This window comes from Sminthopsis crassicaudata, chromosome 5 (assembly GCF_048593235.1).
Source record: "Sminthopsis crassicaudata isolate SCR6 chromosome 5, ASM4859323v1, whole genome shotgun sequence".
NCBI lineage: Eukaryota > Metazoa > Chordata > Mammalia > Dasyuromorphia > Dasyuridae > Sminthopsis > Sminthopsis crassicaudata.
The window spans coordinates 201,899,009-201,912,871 of NC_133621.1; the positions used below are offsets into that span (position 1 = coordinate 201,899,009).

At 32.6% G+C, this 13,863-nt stretch overlaps 1 protein-coding gene across 4 annotated transcripts in view; it reads left to right on the plus strand.

Moving 5' to 3' along the window:
• NELL2 (neural EGFL like 2) overlaps nt 1–13,863 on the plus strand; it is a 128,297-nt gene that overhangs the window by 54,086 nt on the left and 60,348 nt on the right. For all 4 annotated transcript variants that reach the window (XM_074269457.1, XM_074269456.1, XM_074269458.1 and 1 more), the window contains exons 11-12: nt 1,858–1,949; nt 12,349–12,451. In XM_074269457.1, the coding sequence (XP_074125558.1) occupies nt 1,858–1,949; nt 12,349–12,451 (195 nt within the window). The remainder of the gene's footprint in view (nt 1–1,857; nt 1,950–12,348; nt 12,452–13,863) is intronic.

Genomic DNA, 13,863 nt, shown 5'->3' on the forward strand with positions numbered 1-13,863 from the left:
TGAGGGGAATATTGTGACAATACTACAATACTGCAGAATTGTTAAAAGCCCTAAATGCTAGGTTAAGTTTTGAGAGCACAGAAACCTTTCTCCTCCCTATGTAGTACTTTTAAATGAATGATAAGATCTGTTTTCTCTAAAATAAATTGGAGTTTGTATTCACCTGCATTTCATTACAGAAGGTCACATTATCTATAGTTGAATGAATCAATCAATTATCCCTTACCCAATTAATTTAATTTACAAGATGTTCTAAGCCCAGATATCTTTATCAGGTGAGGATATCTCTTTGAGTTACAAAATTACTTCTAACAAGTAATTAAATCCTAAAATGAATATATTGATAAATTATTTCATTTCCTCACCCTGGCTACAGTCATTTTGGATTTTTTTTACTTTTTCACAATGCTCCATTACTGTTTCTCCACCCCTTATCTTCTCATTCCCCATTTTTCAGCTTTCTTTTGTGTGTTTTCTTGTTGTAAGACTCTTAAAGGTCTTAAAGTCTCTTTCTTTTTTGAATTTATTTAGAAGATGCAATAAATGTTTATTAATTATTGATTGTTAACTGATCAAATACATGGACTAAAAGTGAAAAAGTCCTTAATTGATTTGGAAAGGTTGAATGATGTTGAAAGAAATTGTTGGGATAAAAATTCAGAATCCTCTATCCTGTTATCTTGCTCAGTTTAGTGGCAGAATAATATTAGTAAAGCCCCTGGGAAAGGAGGGAAGATGAATAACAAAACCTCTGCCTCCTCTCCTTCCACTTAATTAGAAGATGACCTTGTGAATTTCAAAAGTCAGAAGATTTGAACTTCCCACCATTGCCTGGAAATCAACTAGACCCACTGAAGAAAGATAGTTTCAAAACTTTACAAGGAACCCAAAGAAAATAATATCTAAAATTAATTTCATGAGTTTTCCGTAAAAGGAGCAAAGACCTTTCATCAATTAGGAGATAAGAATTTGCTTCATTGTCATATGAGCTCTCTAAGCAGGAGCCCAGTATGCCTCTGGTTTGGAAAGAGCTGGTAGTTCCAGCAACTGCTTTTAATATATCATCTTATAAATGTCCATCCCTAAAAGCATATTAGGACTAATTGGCTAATTGGCACCAGCTGGGAGCACATAGAATTAATCATCCTGCTTCTCTTAAAACCAGAAAGAATCTAGTCTGAAAGTGTTTGCAGGAGCCAATATTATATTACATTAAAAAATAAATCTGGAAGAACAATTGTGTAACTAGAGGTGATATAATTGTTTTAAAAGTTAATTACAACAAAGTGAACACTTGCTAAGTACTATTGCATGCAGAATATTGTGCTAAATGCTGGAAATGAAGAGTTTAGATATGATGTAATCCTTTTGTGGATAGTTCACAGTTACTGTTGATATGAGAAACAATAAGAAGTTTGGACTAGGACAGTGAAGCTCAGAATTGAAATAGACAGATGGAAAACATTGTGGATGAACAATTGACAAGATTTGTTCACTGGGGAATCGGGGAAGGAAGAGAAAAAGAGATATTGATGGCTATAAATGTAAAGATACAGGAGATTTTGGAAATTCTTCATTTAATAATAACCTCATTTTATAGTTAAAGAAACCGAGAGCTATAGAAATAATAACTTACCCAAGATTAGATAAGTAATAAGCAACAGAGTAAGGATTTGAATGCAGAAGTCATGACTTCGAGTTTAGTAGTCTAAATTCTTGTGTCTGAGGACTAGTTGGAATAAATTATAATAAATATTGAAAAGTGGTAAATGAATTACAAAACATCATTATAAATTTACCTTGTTAACCTTAAACACTTTTAATCATTGACGTTTTTGTTTGTTTTTAATCCCAAAGCCATATGCCACTTTCAAGGAAGAACCTATTTTGAAGGAGAGAAAAAAACAATATATTCCTCTTCTGGAGTTTGTGTTCTCTATGAATGCAAGGTAAGGACACACCTGAATAATTTAAATTTTCTCAATAATTTATATAAAATAATTGTTCATAAAAGATTTATTGCAGACTTAAAGTAAAATTAACAGATTAAAAGCTAGATGTTAATTATTCATAATATATTATTTATTACCTAAATTATTTAAATTCTATTTCCCCATTAATATATTATGCATCACACTAAATTTAAACAAAATGTGATTTTGTAGTTGAAATCTAAAACCAATTCATTTATGAAAATAAACTTAGTAAGACTTTGTCAAATGGTTTGTCCTTTACTTTGGTGGACTGATTACTAACAATGATGAATGTTTAACCCTCAATTTTTTTTTAATGTAAGCAATGAAAGTATGGGAAAAATCTGATAAAATCAACCATTAAATTTTTATTTTTCATTAAGCTAATATAAAACTTTCACTATGCTAACACATATTTTTAGACACTTAGGTCAATGATAAAGTAGTACTCTTTTTTAAAAAATCAACTTGCAAAAATTACTCAGTTCCTGAAAATCAGCTCCTATATTAATAATGATGTTAAAAATTTAAGTTGAATTTCTCATCAATTTAATCATGAGTGTTTTTTAAAGCCTTTGTAAAGAAAACTATCAAAATAACTTCTTCTAACTAAATTTCCTTCTAACTAGTTCAAAAGTTAAATACATTTACATGAATTTTCATCCCTTTATGAAATTTTTATCAATTTAAAGCAACAAGTAAATTTTGTGGTCCAAATTAAATATTATTTTAAATAACTCCACTGGGCTTAGCATTAAGAAGATACTCATCTTCCTGAATTCAAATCCAGCTTCAGACACTAGCTTAACCTGTTTTCCTTACTTTCTCATCTATAAAATGAGCTAGAGAAGGAATTGTAAGCCATTTCGCCATCTTTGCCAAGAAAAACCCAAAATGGGGTCACAAAGAGTTGGGCATGACTGAAATTACTCAACACAAAATCAAATAAATAAATAACTGCCCAAATATTAATCCTTTGCTTTGGAATTCCAATGGTCTATATTAGTTTCACTAAATGAATATTCTCTCTATAACTGAGGAAAGTATAGACTGGGTAAGAGCATTTACATTGTTATATATAAGTAGTTTTTTTAGTTTGTTGTTTAGGATTATTTAATTGTGTCATTTTATCATCTGCAGAAAAAATGATAATTTTGTTTCCTCATTGACTTTTAATTCCTGAATTTCTTTTTTCTTTCTTTCTTAGCTAGTACAATATTTAGCACAATATTGAATATAGTTGAACAACAATGGCAATAATAGGCATCCATTCTTCACCTTGATCTTATTAGATATCTGCCTGTTTTCTGGGCATAAACCAAAAGATTAGGATTATTTTGATTTTCTTTTCTTTTTATTAATAATGATTATAATAATAACTCATTTTACAGTTAAAGAAACTGAGAACTATAGAAAAAAATCACCCAAGATTAGATAATAAGTAACAGAGTAAGGATTTGAATGCAGAAGTCATGACTTCAAGTTTAGTAGTCTAAATTCTTGTGTCTGAGGACTAGTTGGAATAAATTATAATAAATAGAAATCCTTGAAAAGCGGTAAATAATTTATTTTACATGGTTTATAACATTTTATTTATGTATATTTGTAGGAATATGATTCTTCCCCCCTCAGAACTGTTTTAACTGCATCTCAGAATTTTTTTGTATATTTCATTATCATTTTTTCATATAATTATTTTTCTATGACTTGTTTCTTGACCCACTCATTATTTTGAATTTCATTGTTTTAAATCTTCACTTAGCTTTCTGCCTTTCAATTATAGTGACTGAACTGATTACTGTTTTCATTTTAGTGTGGTCTGCACAAGATATATTTAGTATTTTTGCTTTCTTATGTTTGAAATGTTTCTGAGTCTTAATACAGGGTTATTTTGGTAATAAGTCCACTTAGTTCTAAGAAATGCATTTTTGTCATTTGCATTTCCAAGATGTCTTTAAGTCTTTTAATTCCAGTTTTATATTTTTACTTTTTTGTTTATCTTTGTTTTAGGTTCATTCCAAACTGAGAAAAGGACTTTATCATCTTTTCTCTTTTTTACATTAAATCTAAGTCTCTGAGAGTTCAATAATAATTATCTTATTAATTTAGATGTTAAGACTTTTGAAACATTTAAGTTCAATAGTAATTTTGTTTTTTTTTCTTTCTTCCTTTTCATTTTTGGAATAGTTCTCTTTTGCTTTATCTAAAAGCATGATTCCAAATTCTGCTTGTTTTTTTTAAATTTACTTGATGCATGGTTAAAAAAATTCAGAAATTCAGGAATTTCAAAAAGAGAAAACAGAGAAAAGAAGTAAAGGAAAGAGATTGATCAGACCTTAAATTATAAAGTGACAATATTGTTGAAGTGTAAAATGGATAACTTTGATTATGCTAAAGTAATTATTTTTTTCTTGCAAAAATAAAAGCAATGTAGCCAAGAACAGAAGAAATAGAGAAAATTGGGGGGGGATTTTCATAGCCAATGTCTCAGATAGGATGGGATTGTATTAAGATGCTGCTGTGGTATAGGGAATGATGCTATGGTTAATTTAGAAAAACATGGAAAAGACTTGGACCTATGAAGGAAGATGCTATGAATTTCCAGAGAGAGAGATGACAAGTAGAAATATGCATATTATAGCCTCACATGTATGTACATGAATGTATATGTATGTATTTGTAGAGATAAATATCTAGTTGATATACATATATATGTATATATATATGTGTGTGTGTTTATATATATGCACATATATATATATACACATATTATTTGTGTTTAGATATAGATAAATATCTCCTCATTTATAGATAAATAGCTCCTTATATCTAGTCAAGGAGAAGGATTACCTCTAAATGTGAAATAAGAAAATATGATATAGTGGCAGAAGACATCTGAGTGATATGAAAGGAGGAGGGAAAAGAAGCTCTTGTTGAATGACCTATTTTTTCAATAAAATACGAAGTCAAAGTTCTTAGATGAGACAGAAATGGGGGGGGGGGAACTACAGAAACTTTGAGTTGGGATGAAAAGGTTGATATAGTGAGGCAATAAATCTTTAATAAACCCAAGCAGAATGATTTCATAATTTTCAATAGCTTCATTCAGTAGTATATGTATAGGAGAAAAGGCAATAGATGGTGGGAGTAGTCAGTCCAGGGATGAAGGTTATGAGGACACAATCAGTGATATGATAAGATGGCAAAGGATTCAAGAGAAGAGGACTGAATAGAAGAGCATCCCACTTCAGTAAGAATTCACAATGGGAAAAGGAGGAGTGTGACTAGTACAAAAATGATGTCTTGGGAGAAAAGTGGAAGATTATAGGTCAGAGTAAGAGCCAAGAGCAGTGTTTTATATTGGAACCCAGAGGGAGAGAAATGTTATTATGTTGTCATCATAAAAAAAGAATTTCTGAGTTCATGAATATGGAGGGTGATTTGTGGGTGACAGAAAAATCAAAGATATGAGCATTCTTGTATATAGCTGAGGTGAAATGAAGGAGCAGGTCATGGAAAATTACTAAGTTAAGGAACTCAAAAAGTAAGACATTTGAGGAGCTATCAATATAAATGTTGAACTATGAGGAAAAGAGTTAGGGAGGAGAAAAAGAATGTGAGCCAGATACTGAAGTTATTAAAGAAGAAAGAGAGGCATCTTGGAGATCTGTAGATAACAATAATCAAAATTTTGATTGGATAATAAATCTTAATTGTATGAACTTCCAAGAGATGGTGGTGCAGGGATATCCTAGGAGTGCCAGTGGAAAGCAAGTAGTATTCTTATTCTGCTATCTTAACCACTGACCCAAGTTAAATGAATGAATGTGCAGCCAGGTTTTGAAAGGGTAGCTAAGTAAGCTGTATTATCAGGACAGAGCCAGGTCTTAGTCAGAATTAAGAGATGGAAAGAATGGGAAAGGAAAAGATTTAAGATGAAAATAAGTCTATTATTATTGAGTAGACAATTTAAAAGAGACAATGAAAAGAAAGGATTTGCTTGAGATATTAGGAAGAAATATGAGTTGATAAAAATGGCAATAAAGAATTATGGGAAATAGGGATTGGGGTTTGGTTGATGACCTACAGGGTTTCAGAATCCCTAGAAATCTGGGAAGAGATTTGATTAAATGGGAATTTGTTAATCACTAAGTGGAAAATTTAGACAGATTTTCATAGTAGTAGTATGATCTCAGCATGGAGTCCTTTAAAAGCCTTTGGTACTTCAGACAAAGGAGCAATAACTTGGAGCAGAAAGAGTTATGATAATCTCCTTCCTTCATATAGGAGGCTAGGCTGGAAACTTGATTGAATAGATTTCTCTCTCCTCATATCAGAGACTTGTATGATAGAACCTCATCTCTTCTCTTCCCACACAAAGGGGGAAGGCATCTATCCCTCCACCTCCCACTCCAATAGGAGACTGAAGACTAGGCAGGAGATACAAGGGACATGAGGGAATGCTCTTATCTCTCCTCTTCCCTTTAGTCTAGAGATCAGGCAGGAGACATGAGGGACACTATGGGCATGGTGGGAAGTACCTGCCTCCTCTCTTCCTCCTCCACAGCTTTCTTCCAGAGACTGGGAACAGGCTGAAGATGCACACAGCATAAGGAGAGGCACCTGCTTTTCAGAGTGCTTGTATCTAGTCCAGTAGCCAAAATTACACGATTGAGTTGAGAAGGGGGTGAGAAGAGAAATTACCATCTTCTTTATTGGAGTCTCACCTGGTGGCAGCTCCTAGCTTGCAATTTCTCACTTTCTTATCTAAGGTTTAAAATACCAGTAGGACGGTATCCATCCAAGGGGATGGGATAAGAGGAAACAGTACAACTTACTCTATGCCACAAATACTGCCACAAAGATCTATGATGAGAACTATAACCAGTAGTGATCAGGAGATGTAAGGAGAAAACACGGTGGGTCAATTTTTCAAGTGTAGGGAGCAACTATTTCACTTTGGCCTTAGAGCAAGGTTATAAATGCAGCATGGCCTGAGGAGAGAGACTGAAACTAGATAAGGGCCTGATGCACTGCTATGTTCCCAGAAAGGAAAGCCTGGCTCCTTGTGGGAACAGGAAAAGAGAAAGTTACCAATTGTATGGCTGTAGATTGTGGATATAGCATGGATTAAGAAGAAATGGATGGAGGGGCAGCTAGGTGGCTCAGTGGATAGAGCATCAGTCCTGAAGTCAGGAGGACCTGAGTTCAAATCTGGTCTCAGACACTTAACACTTGCTGGGTAAGTCATAAGAAAGAAAGAGTGAAAGAAAGAAAGAAAGAAAGAAAGAAAGAAAGAAAGAAAGAAAGAAAGAAAGAAAGAAAGAAAGAAAGAAAGAAAGAGTGAATGAAAGAAAGAAAGAAAGAAAGAGTGAAAGAAAGAAAGAAAGAAAGAGTGAAAGAAAGAAAGAGTGAAAGAAAGAAAGAGTGAAAGAAAGAGTGAAAGAAAGAGTGAAAGAAAGAGAGAGAGAGAGAGAAAAAGAGAGAGAAAGAGTGAAAGAAAGAAAGAGTGAAAGAAAGAGAGAGTGAAAGAAAGAGAGAGTGAAAGAAAGAGAGAGAGAGAGAAAGAGAGAGAGAGAGAGAGAGAGAGAGAGAGAGAGAGAGAGAGAGAGAGAGAGAGAGTGAAAGAAAGAGTGAAAGAGCTGGGCTTGAAGCTATATTCCAGGACATGGATAAGGGATGAAAGAGTGAAAGAAAGAGTGAAAGAGCTGGGCTTGAAGCTATATTCCAGGACATGGATAAGAGAGAGAGAGAGAGAGAGAGAGAGAGAGAGAGAGAGAGAGAAGAGAGAGAGAGAGAGAGAGAGAGAGAGAGAGAGAGAGAGAGAGAGAGAGAGAGAGAGAGAGAGAAAGAGAGAGAGAAAGAGAGAGTGAAAGAGCTGGGCTTGAAGCTATATTCCAGGACATGGATAAGGGATGAATGAAAGAAAGAGTGAAAGAGCTGGGCTTGAAGCTATATTCCAGGACATGGATAAGGGATGAATGAAAGAAAGAGTGAAAGAGCTGGGCTTGAAGCTATATTCCAGGACATGGATAAGGGATTGATACAGTTTGGACTTGGAAAGAGTGAAAGAAAGAGTGAAAGAGCTGGGCTTGAAGCTATATTCCAGGACATGGATAAGGGATGAATGAAAGAAAGAGTGAAAGAGCTGGGCTTGAAGCTATATTCCAGGACATGGATAAGGGATTGATACAGTTTGGACTTGGCCTATGTCTGTGTACTGGCAAGGAACCAGAGTAAAGGTAAGGAGAATAAGCTGCAGGATTCAGCTCTTAGTCCAGCTCCTAGTCCATTCTGAAGCCTCAAGATTATTGAACAGAGCAGGGCATTCAGAAAAAAGATGATTTTACACTTCATTAACTCTGAATGTACAAAAGCTTCCATCAGGGTGACACAGTTTGGGTCAATAAGCTACCAGAACTATAACCAAGGGCAAACTTAGACTAAGGTTAGTAGTGTGAGAAGAATCAATCTATCTCCTTGTTCGGGCAAACGCTGTATCACACTGCTTAAAAACCACTGAAAGAATTCAGATTCCTACTTGTGCTACCCCTAGGATCTTTGAAGACCATAGTTCTTCTTACCCAGAGAAAGCAGACTCCTGACTCCAAAGAATAAAAATGTAAATTAAAAATATGACCTCAAGATTCCCTGCAGAAATGTATAATCTAAACAAAGATCTACAATTTGACCTTAATAAATCAAATAGGCTAAAGACATACAACCATAAAAAAGAAATAATATATGCAAACAAAGCCTCAAAGAAAAGTAGAGTTAACCACAAAGTCCACTAGAATTACTATAAGAAAATTTTAAAGAATTTCATAAAATAAAATTAAAATAAATTAAATTAAGGTACAAGAATAATAAAATAGGGGGGCAGATGAGAGAAATAGAGGAAAAGCCTGGAACATAAAATGGGGGGAAAACTTGGAAGCAGAATTAATAGTTTAATATGAAGGATATAAAACTTTACCCAAGGAACAGATTACCAAAGTATTATATTGGACTAAGTAGAAGTCCATAACTCTATGATACAGCAAGAACTATTAAAAGAGAGTTAAAACCCTGTGGAAAAACAAAGAAGAAAATGTAAGGTATCTCATCAGAAACAATCTACCTGAAATATATTTTAAGAATGTTTAAAGGAAAAGTACTTTAAGAATCATTGAACTTCCCAAAAACAATAACCAAAAATGAATCTAAATATCATATTTTAAGAAAACATGGAGGAAAAGTTTTGGGACATGTATGAAACAGAAGAAAAGGTGAAAATATAATGCATTGGCCACTTACCAAAAGAAACTCCCAAATTAAAATTCCTATTAATATCATAACCAAACTGAGAGCTTCCAAGTCAAAGACAAAAACTTCAAGCAGTCAGAAATGGAGAATTCAGATATCAAGCAACCAGTCAGAATTACATAACATTTAGTAGCTTATCACCTTAAAGAAAGGAAGAACTTGGAATAAATTATTACAAGTGGGAGAAGATATAGGATTAACAACCAAGAATAACCTATCTAGTAAAATTATATCCACGGAAAACAACTTTAACAAAACTTCTAAACATTCTAGATGAAAAATCCAGAGCTGAATAGAAAATTTGAAATACAAAAATTCAAGTCAAAAAATGTAAAATGATAAATAAATATGAGAAAGCAATTAAAAGGGACTAAATTAAAAGATGAAGTGTTTACATTCTAATACAGTGAGATAACCACGTCCTTTAGGAAATCTAATGTTATTAAGAGTCATAGAAATAAAAGAAGAAAGGAAAAAGACAGGAAAAGATGTCAACACTTAGGGACATGGCAAATTTGTTTCCTCAGCCAAACTCTTCTTGACTTAGCCAGAGAAGTATTCTCATTTTGTAAAGCAGTTACAGAATATAACCTTAATAATACATTAAAACATCATAATGCATGGCTACATTCTATAACTACCTGAAACTGAAGTTGAAGTTAGGTCAAGAAGGACAAAATTATTTCTCCTTTAAATTAGTTTTCTACATTACTGATCTGAGGCAAGAAAATTAAAGTGAATTGTGCAATTTCCCAGAAGTATCTATCTTAATACAGATTACCTGTAATAGAAATCATGAACCTGAATTTTTTTTCAATGCAATTCCACTGTGAATAAAAAGGTAGAAAATTTGTGGTGAGAAGCTTTTTCTAGGAATACTATAGAACTTGGTTACCCAACTTATTCTGGGAAACAAAACTTTTTTTAATTTAGACCTCTGATCAAATATATAGATATATGTGAACTCAAAATGCCACTTATAATGGTTAATAGGGCATTAGCTTGAAGTCAGATTAAAATCCTGCTCCAGAAAAGTAGATTTGGGTCTGTGAACATAATCATTTAGCCTGTCTGAACTTCAGTTGTCTTACCTGTCATTTGACAACAATAGAATTCAATTCACAGGTTTTTTGGTGAAAATGGATTGAACCAATGTATATTTAGAGCACTATAAAAATGTGGGCTAGAATTATAGATTGAACATTTAAGTTTGCATTCCTTTCTGAAATAACTTTTTGAAATTCTTTTATAATTTTCTTGAATTAAGTACTGTTATATTTAGTTATCACTTCATTGTGCCTGCAATTTATTGCAGTTAGAGAAGCAAAGCTGTTTTAAAAATTCAAGTTTTGTTTTGTTTTATAAATATAGCTAAGTTAAGATTACTGTTGTTTTTAAAGATCATAATATCAGGGCTATTGTTGATTAGTTTAATAAGAAGGAGAAAAAAAGAAAAATTCTGAAGGAATTGCATTTATGATAATATATTTGTGAAACTGCTTAATTAAGTTGTGTGACTTGTTTGGAGTATTTTAAAAAGAATAGAAATTGAAAGCCATGAGAATTTTTTTTCATGACTTCATTTAATGGTACATTAATGTGAGTGTATCATCAGTTCACAAATCAGGTAAAGGATCCTTTCCTCATTAAAAAAATTTTTTGAGGTCACCGCCATTAAGATAATGAAATATACTTTACTATAATCAAGTTTCCTGACTAGATGCCACTTAAAATAATATTTCACTGAACATTTCGAATTTTCTTTCACTCTTTCTAAGAACAAGTTCAATCTTAAAGTCAAGACACCACTTTTTACTCTCTAATCAATTTAGATTTTAGTTGGCAGTATGGGTGCTATTGCTCCATATTCAAATTCTCCTTCTTTAAATGTCCAGATATTCTGGTTGAAGATCATGTTTGAATGTGAGTAGTGATATTCACGTTAATACTACATATACATAGATATCTAACATCAGAAAAAAGTCCCCATTTTAATTCATTTTCTAAATTTAGGTAAATTTAGATATCTGGTGGTTGTAAACTATTTAAAAGCAAGAACCACTTATCAACTATTATTGTGAAATTATTATCAACTATGCTTGTATATTTTTACAAGCATCAGAGATAGATAATTAACAAATACTGAATAAATGAATAAGTTAATGAATGAATGAATTTGTCTTAATATTAGAACATTCTAATATTAAGAACTTACCTAGAAGCAAGTACTTCCTACTATATTATTATCTTGTAGTCAAAAATCTAGTCTTCTTTCAGTGTTGAAAGTAAATCCCAATTCTAGTGGTCTCATCTTGAGAATTAATATGTACTTGTACTATTATGAAATTTACAATGTAATAACAAATTTTCCCTTAGTTCAAAGCAAAAAAAAAAAAAAAAATCCCAAACCAGAAAGAAAAATATCAAGGACTGATGTAGGTAATCCCGGGTAGAAAGGAAAATGAATGATGGTAAAAAGTTGACAATATTGGAACTGTAGCACATGAAATGGAGAGAAGTTAATCTGAAGAATTAAGCCAGAATCCAAGGAGGTTCCATAATAATAACTGAAAAGCGTGGCTTCCTCTTTTAAATACTACCAGAATAAAGTCATACACACAAAATAAATTGTATAGATTATAATTGTGTACTTATTTCATAAAATTTCATTTCATTTCATTTAAAAAAACAAAAGAACTGACAACTGTTTTTTAATAAGATACAAAAAGCCATTTTATTCCAAACAAAATAATCAAATTAAATGTTCCCAAGTCCAATATTTGATGGTCTTAATTGAATGATAGACCACTGATGGCACAATGTATGATAACAGTTGCAAAATTTATTTTGGATCATAATTTGACAGTTGTGGTTTTTTATAATTTTTGCCAAGCATCTGTACCAGTATATCAGGGAAGAGGACATTTGACCATTTAAATTAAAGAGGGAAATTTTGTAGTTTACGCCATCAAGTCCATGGTCAACTATGTTCCAAAACTATCACAATAAAAAATAAATATGAATTCCAAAATATTAGTTGCTCTTATATCATCAAACTTTTGTCTAACAGGATAAAACAATGAAGTTTGTGGAAAATTCAGTTTGCCAGCCCTTGAACTGTCCAGAATCCCATCATATTACTTTACCTCATAGCTGCTGCAAGGTTTGCAAAGGTAAGTCAAAAATAAGTGATGGTTTATGTACATATTTTCTTTTTGATGATTAATTCTTATTGATATCAAGTAAATTTTTATGAGAAAATGATTTGCAAAGAATCCTAATTTTTTACTTTAAAAAACCCTTTCCCTTTTGCCTAATCTCAATGAGATGGCTTTCTCTATTACCTTAATATTCCTACATTGTGCCTTTTACCAAATCTGAATCACTTTTATGGTGAGATTTTTTATTTTGTCATCTTGGACTTCAGAGAATTTCTGGAGAAAGCCAAAGAGTCAAATGTACACATACTTTTATAGCATCTCTTCTGCTGCACTACACTGTCAGAGTAGGATCACAAAAGGAATAGTTCCTGAACCCCCATCCCATGTGGCCTCTACCAATTGATATCACTTAACTTTTACAAAGGAAATTCATATTGGGAACATAGTAAGAATAGAAGTTAAAAAATTCCTCCCTCTTCCCTAACCCATGGATATACTCTACCCTTCAACACAGAGACTCCCTGGAGATTGTTGGTTCAAATTTAAAATTCATTTTCAGGATGCCATGAGGAAAAATTGACACTTAACCCATAAAGTCTTTTTTCCATCTTTGTGGAAACCTTATAAAGTTTTCTTTAATTGTAGCTCTTCAACTGGGCTACAAAGATTCGTGCCTTTCTAAAGTCCATGAACAGTTTTTGTCTACAACCCAAGGGATGATCCCTGAAACTTCCCCAGTCCTCTCAGGATTTTCTTTCTAACTCCATTTGCAGGCACTTCTGTCATTGGCTACTTCTCCTCCTGACTCCAGTTGCCAATGGAACTTCTGATGGTTTTGATGATTTAAAAAAATTCATTATGCCTGAATATTCCTATTTCAACATAATTACTCACTTAAGAAAAAAAAAGAATAAAAACAAACCAAAAAAGAGTCAGACAGAATATTGGCCATCTTTTCCCATCTTCCTAACTTCCCTAAGAAGATCAAATCAATTCTCCTCACTTGAAAAATTCCAGGATAGAGACCAAGACATTATCTATCCAAATCTTTTGTATGTTTCCATAGTTTTAGCTTAGCTTCTTTAGGGTCTTTCAATCTCTGAAACCAACTGGTAGGCTTTTCATCATCATATAATACTAACTCCTTAGGCATTTATAACTGGGAATTAATTCTCCAAAATTATGAATGTCAGATTGGCATATCTACACACATTCTATGTAATTAAATAGAAAGGGAAAATCCAAGCATAACTGGGCCCTTATCAACCAGTCATCTTCATGCAGTTGTATGATCGACTTCCCAGGTTGTTGTGAGGACATTACTACAAATGTATCCTAATTTTACTTGGGACTTAATTTATATCTTTTGTCTTTATTCATCTCTTGTAAGTTCATTAGTATGTTCTAAACTGTTGAAAGCCTTT